Here is a 13386-nt window from a genome sequence, read left to right as displayed (position 1 = left end):
TAAATAATGAAATACTAGAATTTTATCATAGGAAAACTCCCAAAAAGAGGAAAAAAACTCATGGGACTTGGTCTAGTAAAAACTTCCACTATCAAAATAATGGGTACACAATCAGTCTTCCTAGTAGCACTAGGACATCTCAACAATCAACAAAATATATTATCAAAACTGATGGAATCAACATAAACTTTTCACAAAAGTGGGTATCTCAAATCACACAAAAAGGCAATACAACTAGTAAGTTATATCCTAATATTCATCTCTACTCCAGAAATAACATCTCAAATTTCATAAGAAATGGAATAAGTTTACCAATTTAATCAGATCAAAATGGCATGCCCTTTTTCCTTAGTTTTTCTTCTTCTTTTTGTCGAAGCGTTCTGTTTCGTTCGCTTTCTTTCAAAAATTGAAAGAAGTTTCTCTCTCTGGTGGCTTTTAGCCACTTCTTTCTTTTATTTTATTTTTTTTATTTTTAACTTGTGGCCCTACTTAATTGGAAACCCACCAACAATAATAAAACAGTAAAATTTTAAAAGAGTTATAATTTTAAAAATCTAACTTAAAATATATATTTTTAAATCTTTGTTGAATTTTTTTGTTTTCACAATATTTCACCGTTACAGTCTAGCAGATCAAGTATTAATATATACATTACAGATTTGAGTTCTATTTAAAAATTTGTCACTAATTAATGAGTTACTATATATACAATACAATATTTAAATTTCAACACTTGTTTAAGTAGAATAAACTAACTACTTATTTTTGTTTTTTCTTTTTTTCTAATTTCTTTATCGGGTTAAGTTTGTTTGTTCATTGGGCCAAGTCCCGAATTTCTTTTGACATTTAAGTCAACCAGTTCATCTCTGAAAGTCAACGACCTAATGAAGATTAGGTAGGTCCCATGTAAGGGCATCAATGCATGTGTTATTCTCTGGTGTGTCACTTTTAGTGAGTGTGCGTGTAGGATGTTTTTAAATTAATTTCTAAATTTTCTTTTATTTTTCAAAATCCAACAAAAAAAAAAAATCCTTTAGTGTAAATGTGAATGACCATTGAAAATCCAACATAGAAATTATTTTATAGTATTTAAATAATGAATTTAACTAAATGACAATCAATGGAGAAATTTTAGGGTTTTATGGTTTATATTTTCATTTTTTATTTTTCAAATGAAAAAAATTTATTTTTATTTTTTTTATAAAATTATGAAATACAAATATGCTAAAATAAATTTAAAAAGTATTCTTTTTTCAAACTAAACAAATTTTTATTTTTCTCGTGTTAAAAAGTAAACTATCATTTTTTTACCACATGAAAGATTAAAGCATAGACAAATATAATGATTAAAAAATATAAACTAATTTGATATTCATAAAAAAAATTAGATTAATTTGACAGAACTATTTATTTTGGATATATAGTCTATTAAATTTTTTTATTAAACTAACCAAATTCCTAATGATATAAAATTAATCTATAATTCAAATTATTAACACTCAAATTTTTTTATCATAGAAAATAATAGTCTAATACCCTACCAAGTATGTGAACTAAAAAGATATAGATCTAAAATCAATGATAATGTAGCAACAAAAATGGATAGCTAAACTAGGTAGCATTATATATCCAATCAACATAAATGAATGTGAACCAATTTGTCCAACACTCGCTTTCAATCCCCACCACCACCATCACCACCAACAACCACCAAACCTTCTTATTTTCTCATTTGAAGGTTGTGGCATTTGCAAGCACCAACAATGGAACAACATGCACTCCTACCCTTTTTCATTGTACCTCTCAATTTGTAACCTCTGCCACCACCACCAACAACCATTACATATTTAATTTCTAGTTTCATTATTATTTTAATGTATAAATAAGGCAAAACAAGAAAGAGAACAAATGAAAGCTAGGAATCTTAAAAAAAGGAGTGTTGTAATTGACTAGTTTTCTCAACGTGTCAAAAAATTAAACGGGAATAAAATTAATTTCTAATTTAGGATTCAATGAATTTGAATTTAATTAAAATAGAGTAATATTTGGAAAAAAAATGCTCAATAGGAAGTTTATTATTACAACATTAACTGTTCAATAGGAACTAAATTAAAGTAATTAAAATTTCAAATATTAAATTAAACCTCGAATATAATTTCAGAGATCATACTGGCTATTTTCTCATGTTATTTCCTTTGAAAAGAATCAAAATCAAAGAAATTTGTAGGCAGGTGATAAATTTTCAAAGATACTATTGAATATTTTTGTCATTTTACCAAAATTAAAAATGTTTAATAATACAAATAATTCAATCTATATTGAATTTGATTAAAGAGAAAAATCTTTTTTAAAAGAACAATTATATAGTTCAAATCTTAATCAAAAGTAGGTCGAATAGGACTTTGTAGCTGGCTGTGTTTTTTTTTGTTTTTTTTTTTACCAAATAAGTGTTTATATCTAATATCATCATATTTTTTCTTAAAAAAAACTAAAATCAACGTGGCTATAAAAAACCTTAAAAGATTATATGAACTCAAATTATGGCGACATACATTACATTTTTTTTTTTAACCAAAGATAGGAGACTCGAACCTGCAACCTCTTAATTGAGTATGGGGAGACTATGCCATTTGAACTATTACACATTGGCATACATTATAGGTTATTACACTAATAAAAGTAGTTATTTTTATGCCTATGTAGTTATATTTTCAAATTATATTTAAAGATTGATATAAATCATCACATACAAGGGATTTTTATAAAATTAAAATACAGTAGTACAAATTAAACTCTTTTTTCTTTTCTAACACCGACGAAATTCAAAATAATTTTTCTTTATTATGATGTATTAATTTCATTTAACCTCAAAAGTCAAAACATGCCAATATAATTTATGCTAAAATATAGTAATATTAACATTAATGAATATGATTTTAATTTTAAGGTTGTCTACAAATTTCTGTCCCAAAATGTATAGTGGAGAAAGAAAGCATGGTTGTGATAGCTACAAAAAGTGCAAAGGTCCAAAGTCTAGCACCCTCTTCACTTTTCCACACCACAAAAACAAAACCACACACAAATATTTTTTGTTCTCATTCTTTTTCAACATTTTAGTATTATACTTAGATGTTTCTTTTATCCTTCTTAAATTCTTGACACTATTACTAAATTAATGTAACCAACACTCAAAATGTTCCTTTAATTTTCACCTTTTTAAATTTAGTTGGCAAGTAATTAAATCTTAACTTTTGTACGATCAAATAATTATTGTATTTTTTTATTATGAAAAAACTTAAAAATTTTGAACTAACTTCAATTTTTCACCCATTAAAACTCTTATTGAATTCATAGTATAGTAATTAAAATTTTGATTTAACTCTTAATTTTTAATATTATAATTTTAAATAAATCAACCGTTTTTAATATAAATTTTTAAAATCTTATGATCAAACTTATTTCAATTTTATATTTTAGAATTTAATTTATTCTTTTCACTATATCTTACATAAAATTTTAATTTTTCGTGTCTTACTTACCACATATGACTAAACTTTTTAAATTTAGGGAGAAATATTGTGAAATGCAAAAATATTGTGATTTTTTGTGTTTTACCAAAATATGAGAGACAATTTATAACATAAAAAATTATAAAAATCAATTTGTAATTATTTTTACAATTTTCAATTATTATTTTAAAAATAAAATATATAAAAAATTGCCCTGTAATTTATATTTTTAAAAACCTAAATGCATTATTTTCTAGTTAAATAACATGCAACATGCCTATACGGCTATACCTATAATAAAAATAATAATTATATTAGATGTATAAAAAAAATAATTATTTATATATAAATATATAATTATTTATCTATTATTTTTATAATAACTTGAATTGATTTACTGATTATCTTATATATTGATTCACTTAAATAAGTAATAAAAATTTAAATCCTACTTTATATATGTAGAAATATATTGTTCAACCACTAAAAAATATTATCTTTGTAAAAATAATTTGGCACATTAAATACCCAAATTTGGAAAAAAAAAATCAATTAAAGCTTAGTGTAATGAACTACCAATTCGACTCTTGTCTATTTTTTAGAATGACAACATAACTCCTCAACATAAAAACGATTTATTTTGGTCCCTATCTTTTACTTTTGTGACACAATATGGTCCCTAGAGATGTTTTTTCGTCAAATTTGAACGAAAGATACTGACGTGTCAGATTCAGAAATAAATAAAAATCTAATTATCTCTAAATTTAAATTGATTAGAGGTTTATTTTTCTTTATTTTTTAAACAATATCTTTTATAAATTTTTTTATTTATTATATTAATATTTTTTTAATAAATTATTAAATATATAGTATAATAAATATAAATTAATTAATAAATTATTCAAATTTTAAAAATATTATTTATTATGAAATTTAATAAATAATTTTTAAATATATAAATAATAAACATTAAAATATAATTAATACATTAATAATAATCTTATGATATATTATTAATTTTATAATTTAAATAATTTTTACAATAAAATAAAAATTAGTAAATACATAGTAAAATTATTTATCTTAAAAAATCAGATTGTTATTCTGAGAAATGGATAAAATGGGGTTGGTAATTCCCACATTAAAGTATTAAAGCTTAGTTCATGTGTGACCGACTGAGGGCAGAGGCTATTACTCTTTGGCAACGGATTCTGCCGTTAACTACTCTTTCTCTCTTCCTTTATTCTCTCTCTCTACCAACAAATTTAATGCATTCTACCTTCCCTCATTTAAAGCTTTTGATTTCAATCTCATTGAGCCTCTCCCCATAAACCTTACTATTAAATGCACCACTCTCTCCCCCCCCTCCCCCCTCTTAAAATATCCCCACACGCTCTCTCTCTTTCTCTCTCACTCTTCTCTCTCTCTCTCTCTTCACAAATGGATTCACCAAAGAATCACAACAACGCTTTCTCCTCCTTCTTCTCCCTCTCCTCAAACCCATGTCCATGTCTTCAACCTCATCATTCCTCAACCACCTTGGCCTTGGCTACTCCATAGCCATAGCCCTTGCTTTCCTCGTTCTCCTCTCCACCCTCATCTTATCTTCTTACCTCTGCTGTAACCGCAACCGTAACCGCAACCCTCACAATAATAATAACAACTCCACCACCACCCACCGTGACGGCGTCGTTCTCCCGCGAATAATCTTCGTCGCAGAAGGCGATGATGACGAAGACGGAGACGAAGAGCGCGGCGCGGTGGGGTTGGAACAGAACGTGATAAACTCGTATCCGAGGTTTCAGTTCAGCAGGGACAGCAGTAATATCGGACAGAACACCACGTGTTCCATATGTCTGTGTGAGTACAAGGATTCGGAGATGCTGAGGATGATGCCAGAGTGCAGGCACTATTTCCACGTCTGCTGCCTTGACTCCTGGCTTAGGCTTAATGGCTCCTGCCCCGTTTGCCGGAACTCGCCGCTTCCGACGCCGGTTCCCACGCCGCTGTCGACGCCGCTGCAGGAGGTGGTGCCGCTGTCTCAGTATGCTGCTGATAGGAGGAGGAGGTGATGCCTCTTTTTCAAGGGAGAGGGGAGGGGTAATTTGGGTATTTTATTCACTAATTTTAGGAGGAAAAAACATGGGGATCTGATTTTTCTTTTTAATTCTTATTTTGGGACTATTGGGGTGTTGAAAAGGTTATAAAGGAAGGATTTTTAGTTTTTCGGGTTTGATGTAAGTGGGAATTAGGGAATAGAGAAGTAGTAGAATGCTTAGTGCTAGTTGTTGGACTAATGGAAATTTCATAGGAGTTTTTATTTTTTTTCAATTAGAATTTAACGTATCATAGCATAAAGTTAAATAGTTTGATTCTTGCTTTATGAATTAGAGATTTTTTGTGTTACAATTCAAAGGTGCTGGAAAATGATTTTATCTTTAAGAAATTCAGATTTGAAAATAGAATTTCATCTTTGAGCATTTGTTCTGTGAATATGAAACCTAACTTTTTATGTCTGTGTTTATTTTTTAACAAGATCTTTTATGGGATTGAATCCTATTAGTAAAGTTGAATGTTAAGTTCCCTTATCTATTTTGTACCTGTCATTAACCTTGGTGTAGATGTGACCTAAATAAGATGTTAGATTTGAAACCTATGAAGGGTTTTTCTTTCTCTTTGTCCATATTATTGTACTAGTAGATTATGGTGAACATATTTATAGTGTTGGTGCCATGTTTTTAGTGTTGGTGCATACTGTCCGCTATTAGAAGACAATCTGAGTTTGTTTGCTCAATGTATTTTTGGCGGTTTGGACACTCCCTCCTTCCAGTTCAGTGTTGGCTTTCTGAGTCTTGACTTATTTTGGTTGAATTTCAATCCTTTTTTATTTTCTTTTAATTTTTATTTTGCATTTTATTGGTTCAGATCTCCTTTTATGGCAATAATATAAACATACTACCTTTATTACTAATTAGAAAAGAAGAAAAAATATTGAGAAATTCTTAGGGGTATATAACTTTTAATATTTTTACTTTTTAGCAATTATTTGTGACAATTATTTGGTCAATATAAACAGAAATTGTCTTTAATAAATAATTTTTATTAATTTATTTTTATAAATTTAAAAAATATAAATATAAATTGTATTGATTTATGTGTATAAAATTATAATAAATATAAGTATAAATTATATATTTTTTATATGTAAAATATTTGTAAATATAAATATAAATTATTATTAATTAAGTATTAAGTAAAAAATGATAATATTTGTTAGTTACATAAGATTATTTAAAAATATTATATCTGATCGTCATTATTTTTTGGTTGAAATATTTAGTGTATATCCCTGGCCCAACTCCAAAATTATAATACCCTTTAATGAACTTTATTCTTTGTTCTTTGGCTCCACTTCATTTCAGAATAATATATAGCTTACTTTTTTAGCTTCTCTTTCCATGGATTCATTTATTTGTCGTCATATGTAGATAGTTTCGACATGGGATCCACCAATTCTTGATCCTGTTTAATTTTCTCTCCACATTTTTCTTTTTTATATTGTACCTTCCAACTTCCAAGCACGGTTTAAAAAACAGCTACAAAAGTGTCTTTTAATCTTATCAAATAATTAAAAGAATTAATATCAACTTAGATACTTGACAAAAATAATGAACAATATTACTAGTATATGGTTTATACTTCATTCAGAGATCAATTGAAGTGGTCAAGATATTCTTTTCTAGGTACTAGTGGTCAATGATATTTTACGCTTTGCTTCATCTACAATTAATGCTTTCTCCACCTAGAAGTCAAAAGATTGTGTATAATATGTGGTGTGGCGATAATTAACAACATAACATTTCTGCTGTTGTTGGTTTTTAATTTTATTTACCTTTTTCTAAGTTCTTGTCTTCCGGAGTTAGTAGAAGACATGAACTGTTGTACTTGTACATGTGGTCTCTCTCTCTCTGTCTAAAATTTGTTTAGAGATTATTTATTTTATTTTTAACAATAATAAAAATAGCTATTAATATATGAATAATTCTCTATATATATAAGTATTTTTTTCGTACAAATCTTTACAAGTCATTTATATTCACGCATTTTGAGTCGTTACTGCACGTTTTTTACTGCACATTCTTCTTCTTCTTCTTCTTCTTCTTCTTCTTCTTCTTCTTGCACCTCCTCCTCCTCCTTCTTTTCTTCTTCTTTTCTTTTGTTATCGTCATCATCAATACCACCACTTCTTTCTTCTCCTCTTCCTCCTTTTTTTTATTGGAATTTCTTCTAGTTAATTTTTTCGTTAGTAGTTTATGATTCTGTAGGTGAATAATGTTTCATTGTTGATGGTTTGAATTGAATATAATGTAAAAGTTCTGCATTAAAAAAATATTGAAGGTTGTGGTAGGCTTAGAGAAGGGGGGTTGAATCTATGCCTTCCTTTTCGAGTTGCTATTATGACCCTTTAAAACAAACTTTCAATTCTGATTCTGTTTGTACTCAGCAGCGAAAATTTATGAGACAATTTATTTTTGTCTCATGAATATCAGAAAACAGAACACAGCAGAAAAGAGAAAAGCTAACACCAGTATGTATCCTGGTTCGGTTGCCTTGTGCTATGCAACCTACATCCAGTCTCCTCCACAACAGTGGAAGAATTTTCACTATAGTTAACAGTATTACATACACCAATTTCACATGATTGACCTAATCCTTTCACACTCAAGTTCTAACCTAACTTGACATTGGCTATGCTAATACCAAACTATTCACTCTTAGTGCTAACCCAACTAAGAAAGGGATACCTCACAGGTACAAGATACAAGACACTTAACCAACCTAAAGAAATCAGAAAATAACTCTAGGCTTTTCTCTCAAGTGTATCACTCAGCCTTTTTCCACTCATGGCTTTTACTTGAACTTTCTCACAATGCCTTTTCTCACAAGAAATTATAGAAAGATAAACATAGAAAAGTACATCACAATCTGTAAAACATGAAGGAGATTGACTTCATCAGCAGTCTCTTTGCTATGTGCAAAACCAAATTCGCAAACCTCAGATACAGTTCTTCAGTATTGGCCGAATGCTTCTTTGAAAGAAAGCATTATCCAAGTAGAGGAACTTCTTTGCACAACACTATTCTCAAACTCTGGTTTACTCTCCTTGACTTCTGAATGAGCAGCAAGCCTCTTTTATCTCCTTGCATGTTGCTAGGTTCTTCTTCCAAGGTCAGCACCTTGAGCCTTGAGCTTCACCAACTCACAGACTCACTTTTTCTCCTTAATCCTCAGAGTAGAAACTTTGCTTCCGACTTCTTCATCTTGACCGAAAGTCATAAAGCAGCAACCATAAAAGTCTTCCAATGATCAACTTAATCTGAACCCTTGAAAACCAACTTGGTCCCCAAGACATGTTTGAGACCGTGGATATACAGCAGAGAGGAATAGAAATCCTCTTTTCCATATAGCTCAAAACGGGGATACAGAGAGTTGAAGATGAAGAGAAGAAAGTGTGTTGCATGTAAAAGAAAATGGGTTACCTTTAACCTAAGCTTGATTTGGTTTGAATTTTCTGATTAGACTTCTGTGTTTCAAGCTTGGACTTTCTCTTTCTTACTTCTTTGAAGATCATCTCGGGGAAGAAGCTTTCTCTTTCTCTTTCTCACTTTTCTGAGTGTGTGATTTGACTAAGACAGAGGGGAGAAGAACGTTGCTTTGGCAAAAGCAAGTAAGAGGGAATGAAGACTTCAATCTTGTATGAGAAGTTTGGTGGGATCAACTTGGATTTATGGATATGGGCTTGGATCGGGTTTGATTTGCTTGGCCCGTTGGTTCCTTTGGCTTTTTTCTTTTGAACTTTGCTTGTTTATTGACCCACTAGCCTTGCTATATTATTTTCATACCAATTTGGGCTGCTTGATTTAATTTTGGCCTGCAACAATTTTATAAATAATTAGTAACATATAATTATTAACACTTAACACTAATTATTTATTTTGCCCAAAAATAATGTTTGTCATCAATAATTTAATTTAGTTAATTTCTTAACTCAACAAATATTTTTTTGTATTTGCAGTAAATTTAGGTGTAATACGAAGATATTTGGGTATAACATGAAGATATTTGGGTGTATTTTTATTCTAATAAATTCTGCATAATTCAAAACTTTTTCTCTTCCTCTTTTTCATCTTCTACTGCTTCTTTTTTTCATCAACATCACTATCTTCTTCTTTTTTCTTATTCATCTTTTCCTTTTTGTTTTATCTTCTTAAGTTTCTTCTTGTTTTGCTCTCTTAACAAGAATAAAAACAAAAAAATCAAACAAAGAAGAAGAAAGAACATATAATGCTGCAAAATTATTTGGAAGAGGATGAACTTACATTCATTTAACTAAAAGAAAGAAAGAAATAAGAAAAAAAGAAGAAAAAATGCAGCATTAGAGGAAACATTTTTCTGTATTTACAGCAAATTTGGATGTAACGCGAAGATATTTGGGTGTAACACGAAGATATTTGGGTGTATTTTTAAGAATTTTGGGTGTATTTTTATTCTAATAACTTCTGCATAATTCAAAACTCTTTCTCTTCCTCTTCCTCCTCCTCATCTTCTACTGCTTCTTCTTCCTCATCTTCTTATTTTGTTTCTTATAATTCTTCTTGGGAGAAAAAATCAAACAAAGAAGAAAAAAATATATAATGTTGCAAAATCAATAGAAAGAGAAAAAGGAAAAAAATGCAGCAACAACAGTAAAAAAACAACAACGATGAAGATAAAACACGCGAAGAAAAAGGAGGAGAAACGCAAAGAAGAATGAGAAGAAGAATGAGGAAGAGGAGGAGAAATACGAAACACACTATGAAAATCGTTGAGTAGCGTGCGTATAGTTTGACCCAACTTGTATGACTTATAAACCCAAACGACTTGTATACGTAGCACTACTCTTAATATATTTATTGATAATTATATATTAATTATTTTATATTTTATCATTAAAATTTTTTTTGTAGTAATTATATAATTTCTGGTAAAAAAAAATTTAATAGTCACTAAAAGTTATTTTTGTCATAGTAATTCAGCTTTCAATTTTTTTTTTCTTTTAATTACTAGTTTAATATACCTTTTCATCTTTATGTTAGTTAAATTGCTGAGGTTAATCTTAGCAAATAGTGAAATTTGAATTATGAAAGAATAATAGTGTTCTTTATGATTCAAATTAAATCTATCCTATTGAGTGAGGATGACTATGCGAGCAAAGACAATAATATGATCATGATGCAATTTCCTAAATATGGTTGCAACAAATAAAAATAGAACACAAAGGAAAAAGCAATAACATAAATAGTTTTCAAGCACTGCGCTTAAGAACTTACTAATTATTATCATCCTGTTCTAAGCTATGTCTCAACTCTCAATGGAATGACACAGAAGGAAACCTTCTAGAATTAGATATAAACGATAAAAGATTAATGTATTTAAATATAAGAGCGCAGACGTCATAGATAACCCTAAAATCTAGTTAGGCCAACTCGACACGCCAAATTATTTACTTGTGCATTGTACCCACAACTCTCTAATATAAAGTCTAATCTAAAAATTTGGGCAAAAAATCATATTGAGCCAAAGCAAGAATCTTGTAACCAAAATGTGCCAAATTCAATTTCGTTTCAGCAATGAGCCAACGTGTATTTTAATATAATTCGAATCAAGCTGGTTCGAATTGCACTCCTTCATAATTCGAACCAACATGGTTCGATTTAGTGTTGTACGTATTTGAATAATTCGAACCAATAAGGTTCGAACTCCTCCCATACATAATTCGAACCACCATAGTTCGAACTTCTCTCATGCATAATTCGAACCAGGTTGGTTCGAATTATGCTTTGACATCGATTCCATGTAATTCGAACCAGGCCGGTTCGAATTACTCCTAGTGCACTCCTTCATAATTCGAACCATTATCCCTTCACCCCTACCCCACAAAATCTCAGAGAAAACGACCCAGATTCTCTCCGAGGAAGACCTGAACGGACTACTCTGCTGATGGGGGACGATCCGGCACAGTTATATCGGTTGGACGGAGTCGCTCATATAGCCGGGGTCATCAACGACGAGGTTAGTACGGAAATATTTTTGATTCAAGCGTTAGTTGTGCTTTAGTGGTTTTGTATCTTGGTTAGACGGTACTTTATGTTAGTGGTTTATGTAGGTGGTTTAGGTGAGGGGATTATGTAGGTGGTTTATGATAGTGGTTTAAGCTAGCGGTATAAGTTAGTGGTTTATGTTAGTGGTTTAGGGTAGTGGTTTTTGTTAGTGGTTTAAGTCAGTGGTTTTTGGTAGTGGTTTATGTTGGTGGTTCATGTTAGCGGTTTTTGTTAGCGGTTTTTGCAAGCGGTTTTTATATGTGGTTTAGGGTAGTTGTTTAATGCTAGGTGGTTTAAGTAAGCCGGTTTATTGAATTTGTTTCTTGTTAATGGCTCTCGTTAATTGTGGTATATGCTAGCGGTTTAGTTGTGTGGTTTAGGGTTTGTTTTCCAGTTAGTTATCTTTCATGTGATGTTATGCTGTTTAATTTAGCGAAATGGTTAATGTAAACCGGTTTATGGAAACCGTTTTATGTAAACCCGTTTATGTAAATCGGTTTACTGTAAACCGGTTTATGTGAACCGGTTTACTGTAAACCGGTTTATGTGAACCGGTTTACTGTAAAACCTGTGTAGTTATATATCTCAGTATGCGTTTCTTTTCATGCGCAGCCCGAGCAATGCATTAGGAGCATGAGGCGGCAGCAGGGCATGCGTCTTGATGACAGATACGTTCCATACTTGCAGATGGCAGGGCTATACCATCTTGCAAGGCTGAACGACCGGTGGTTCCGGCTAGACGAGGCGCTCGTCAGTGCATTCGTGGAGAGATGGCGTCCCGAGACGCACACATTTCATATGCCGTTCGGAGAGTGCACGATCACACTCCAGGACGTGGCATACCAGCTGGGTTTGCCAGTCGATGGCCGTTACGTGAGCGGGTGCCTGTCAGAGTTCCATATATACATCGATGGCGGCCGTCCACCCTGGGTCTGGTTCCAGGAGTTGCTAGGAGTTATACCTCCTCCCAGTCAGGTTCAGAAGTACGCAGTGAACTGCACCTGGTTTCAGGAGACCTTTGGTGAGTGCCCTGAGGATGCAGATGATGACACTGTTCGCCAATATGTCCGTGCGTACATCATGATGTTGCTGGGCACGCAGCTGTTTGCGGACAAGTCTGGCAACCGGATTCACATTAGATGGCTTCCATATGTAGCGAGGCTGGAGGAGCTGGGTACGTACAGCTGGGGTTCGGCAGCACTGGCCTGGTTGTACCGGTGCATGTGCAGGGTGGCAAACAGACATGTTGTGAAGTTAGCGGGCCCGCTCCAGCTACTGCAGTCTTGGATCTTTTGGCGGTTTCCTCAGTTTAGGCCTACAGGATATGAGGCCTTCAGCTGGCCGTTGGTGTCGAGGTACTATACTGGGCCTATTCTTTTTCAATATGACTTACAGAATTGCGTGTATGTTAATACTCTATTGCATAATGTAAACACATATATTAGTATATGTAACTCATGTGTATGGTGCAGATGGGCAGGTTACAACCCTTCCGGTAGCGAGAAGGGTCCGAGAGTGCGGGCGTGGAGGCTTAGGATAGACCGGTTACAGTCCAGGGAGGTTAGTATGCTAATTAATAACTGATGCTCTTTTAGTTAAATATTTTACACTTGGGTCGTACAGTTGCCCTGATAAGGGTGGGTTTGTTCTGCAGTTTATATGGATGCCGTACAGTAGCCCCGACGTACTTCAGGTGTTGCACCCGGAGGTTTTGGAGCCTCGGCACATGGCGGTGT

The 13386-nt window shown here is 31.9% G+C and overlaps 1 protein-coding gene across 1 annotated transcript; it reads left to right on the top strand.

Moving 5' to 3' along the window:
- The first annotated feature begins 4695 nt into the window (after positions 1-4695).
- Positions 4696-5918, top strand: LOC107638085 (RING-H2 finger protein ATL67). The gene has a single exon (XM_088485278.1). It carries the CDS (start codon positions 5012-5014, stop codon positions 5579-5581), a length of 570 nt encoding a protein of 189 aa, XP_088341404.1. The 5' UTR covers positions 4696-5011; the 3' UTR covers positions 5582-5918.
- Positions 5919-13386: the final 7468 nt, after the last annotated feature.

The sequence above is a fragment of the Arachis ipaensis genome, chromosome B4 (genome assembly GCF_059453495.1).
Source record: "Arachis ipaensis isolate K30076 ecotype BB chromosome B4, ASM5945349v1, whole genome shotgun sequence".
Classification (NCBI taxonomy): domain Eukaryota; kingdom Viridiplantae; phylum Streptophyta; class Magnoliopsida; order Fabales; family Fabaceae; genus Arachis; species Arachis ipaensis.
Note: the sequence above shows the minus strand (reverse complement) of the source record. Positions and strands in the feature narration are given on the sequence as shown.

What these genes read in the sequence shown, in the direction of transcription:
- LOC107638085 (XM_088485278.1), top strand. Translation starts at nt 5,012, where the DNA reads ATGTCCATGTCTTCAACCTCATCATTCCTCAACCACCTTGGCCTTGGC.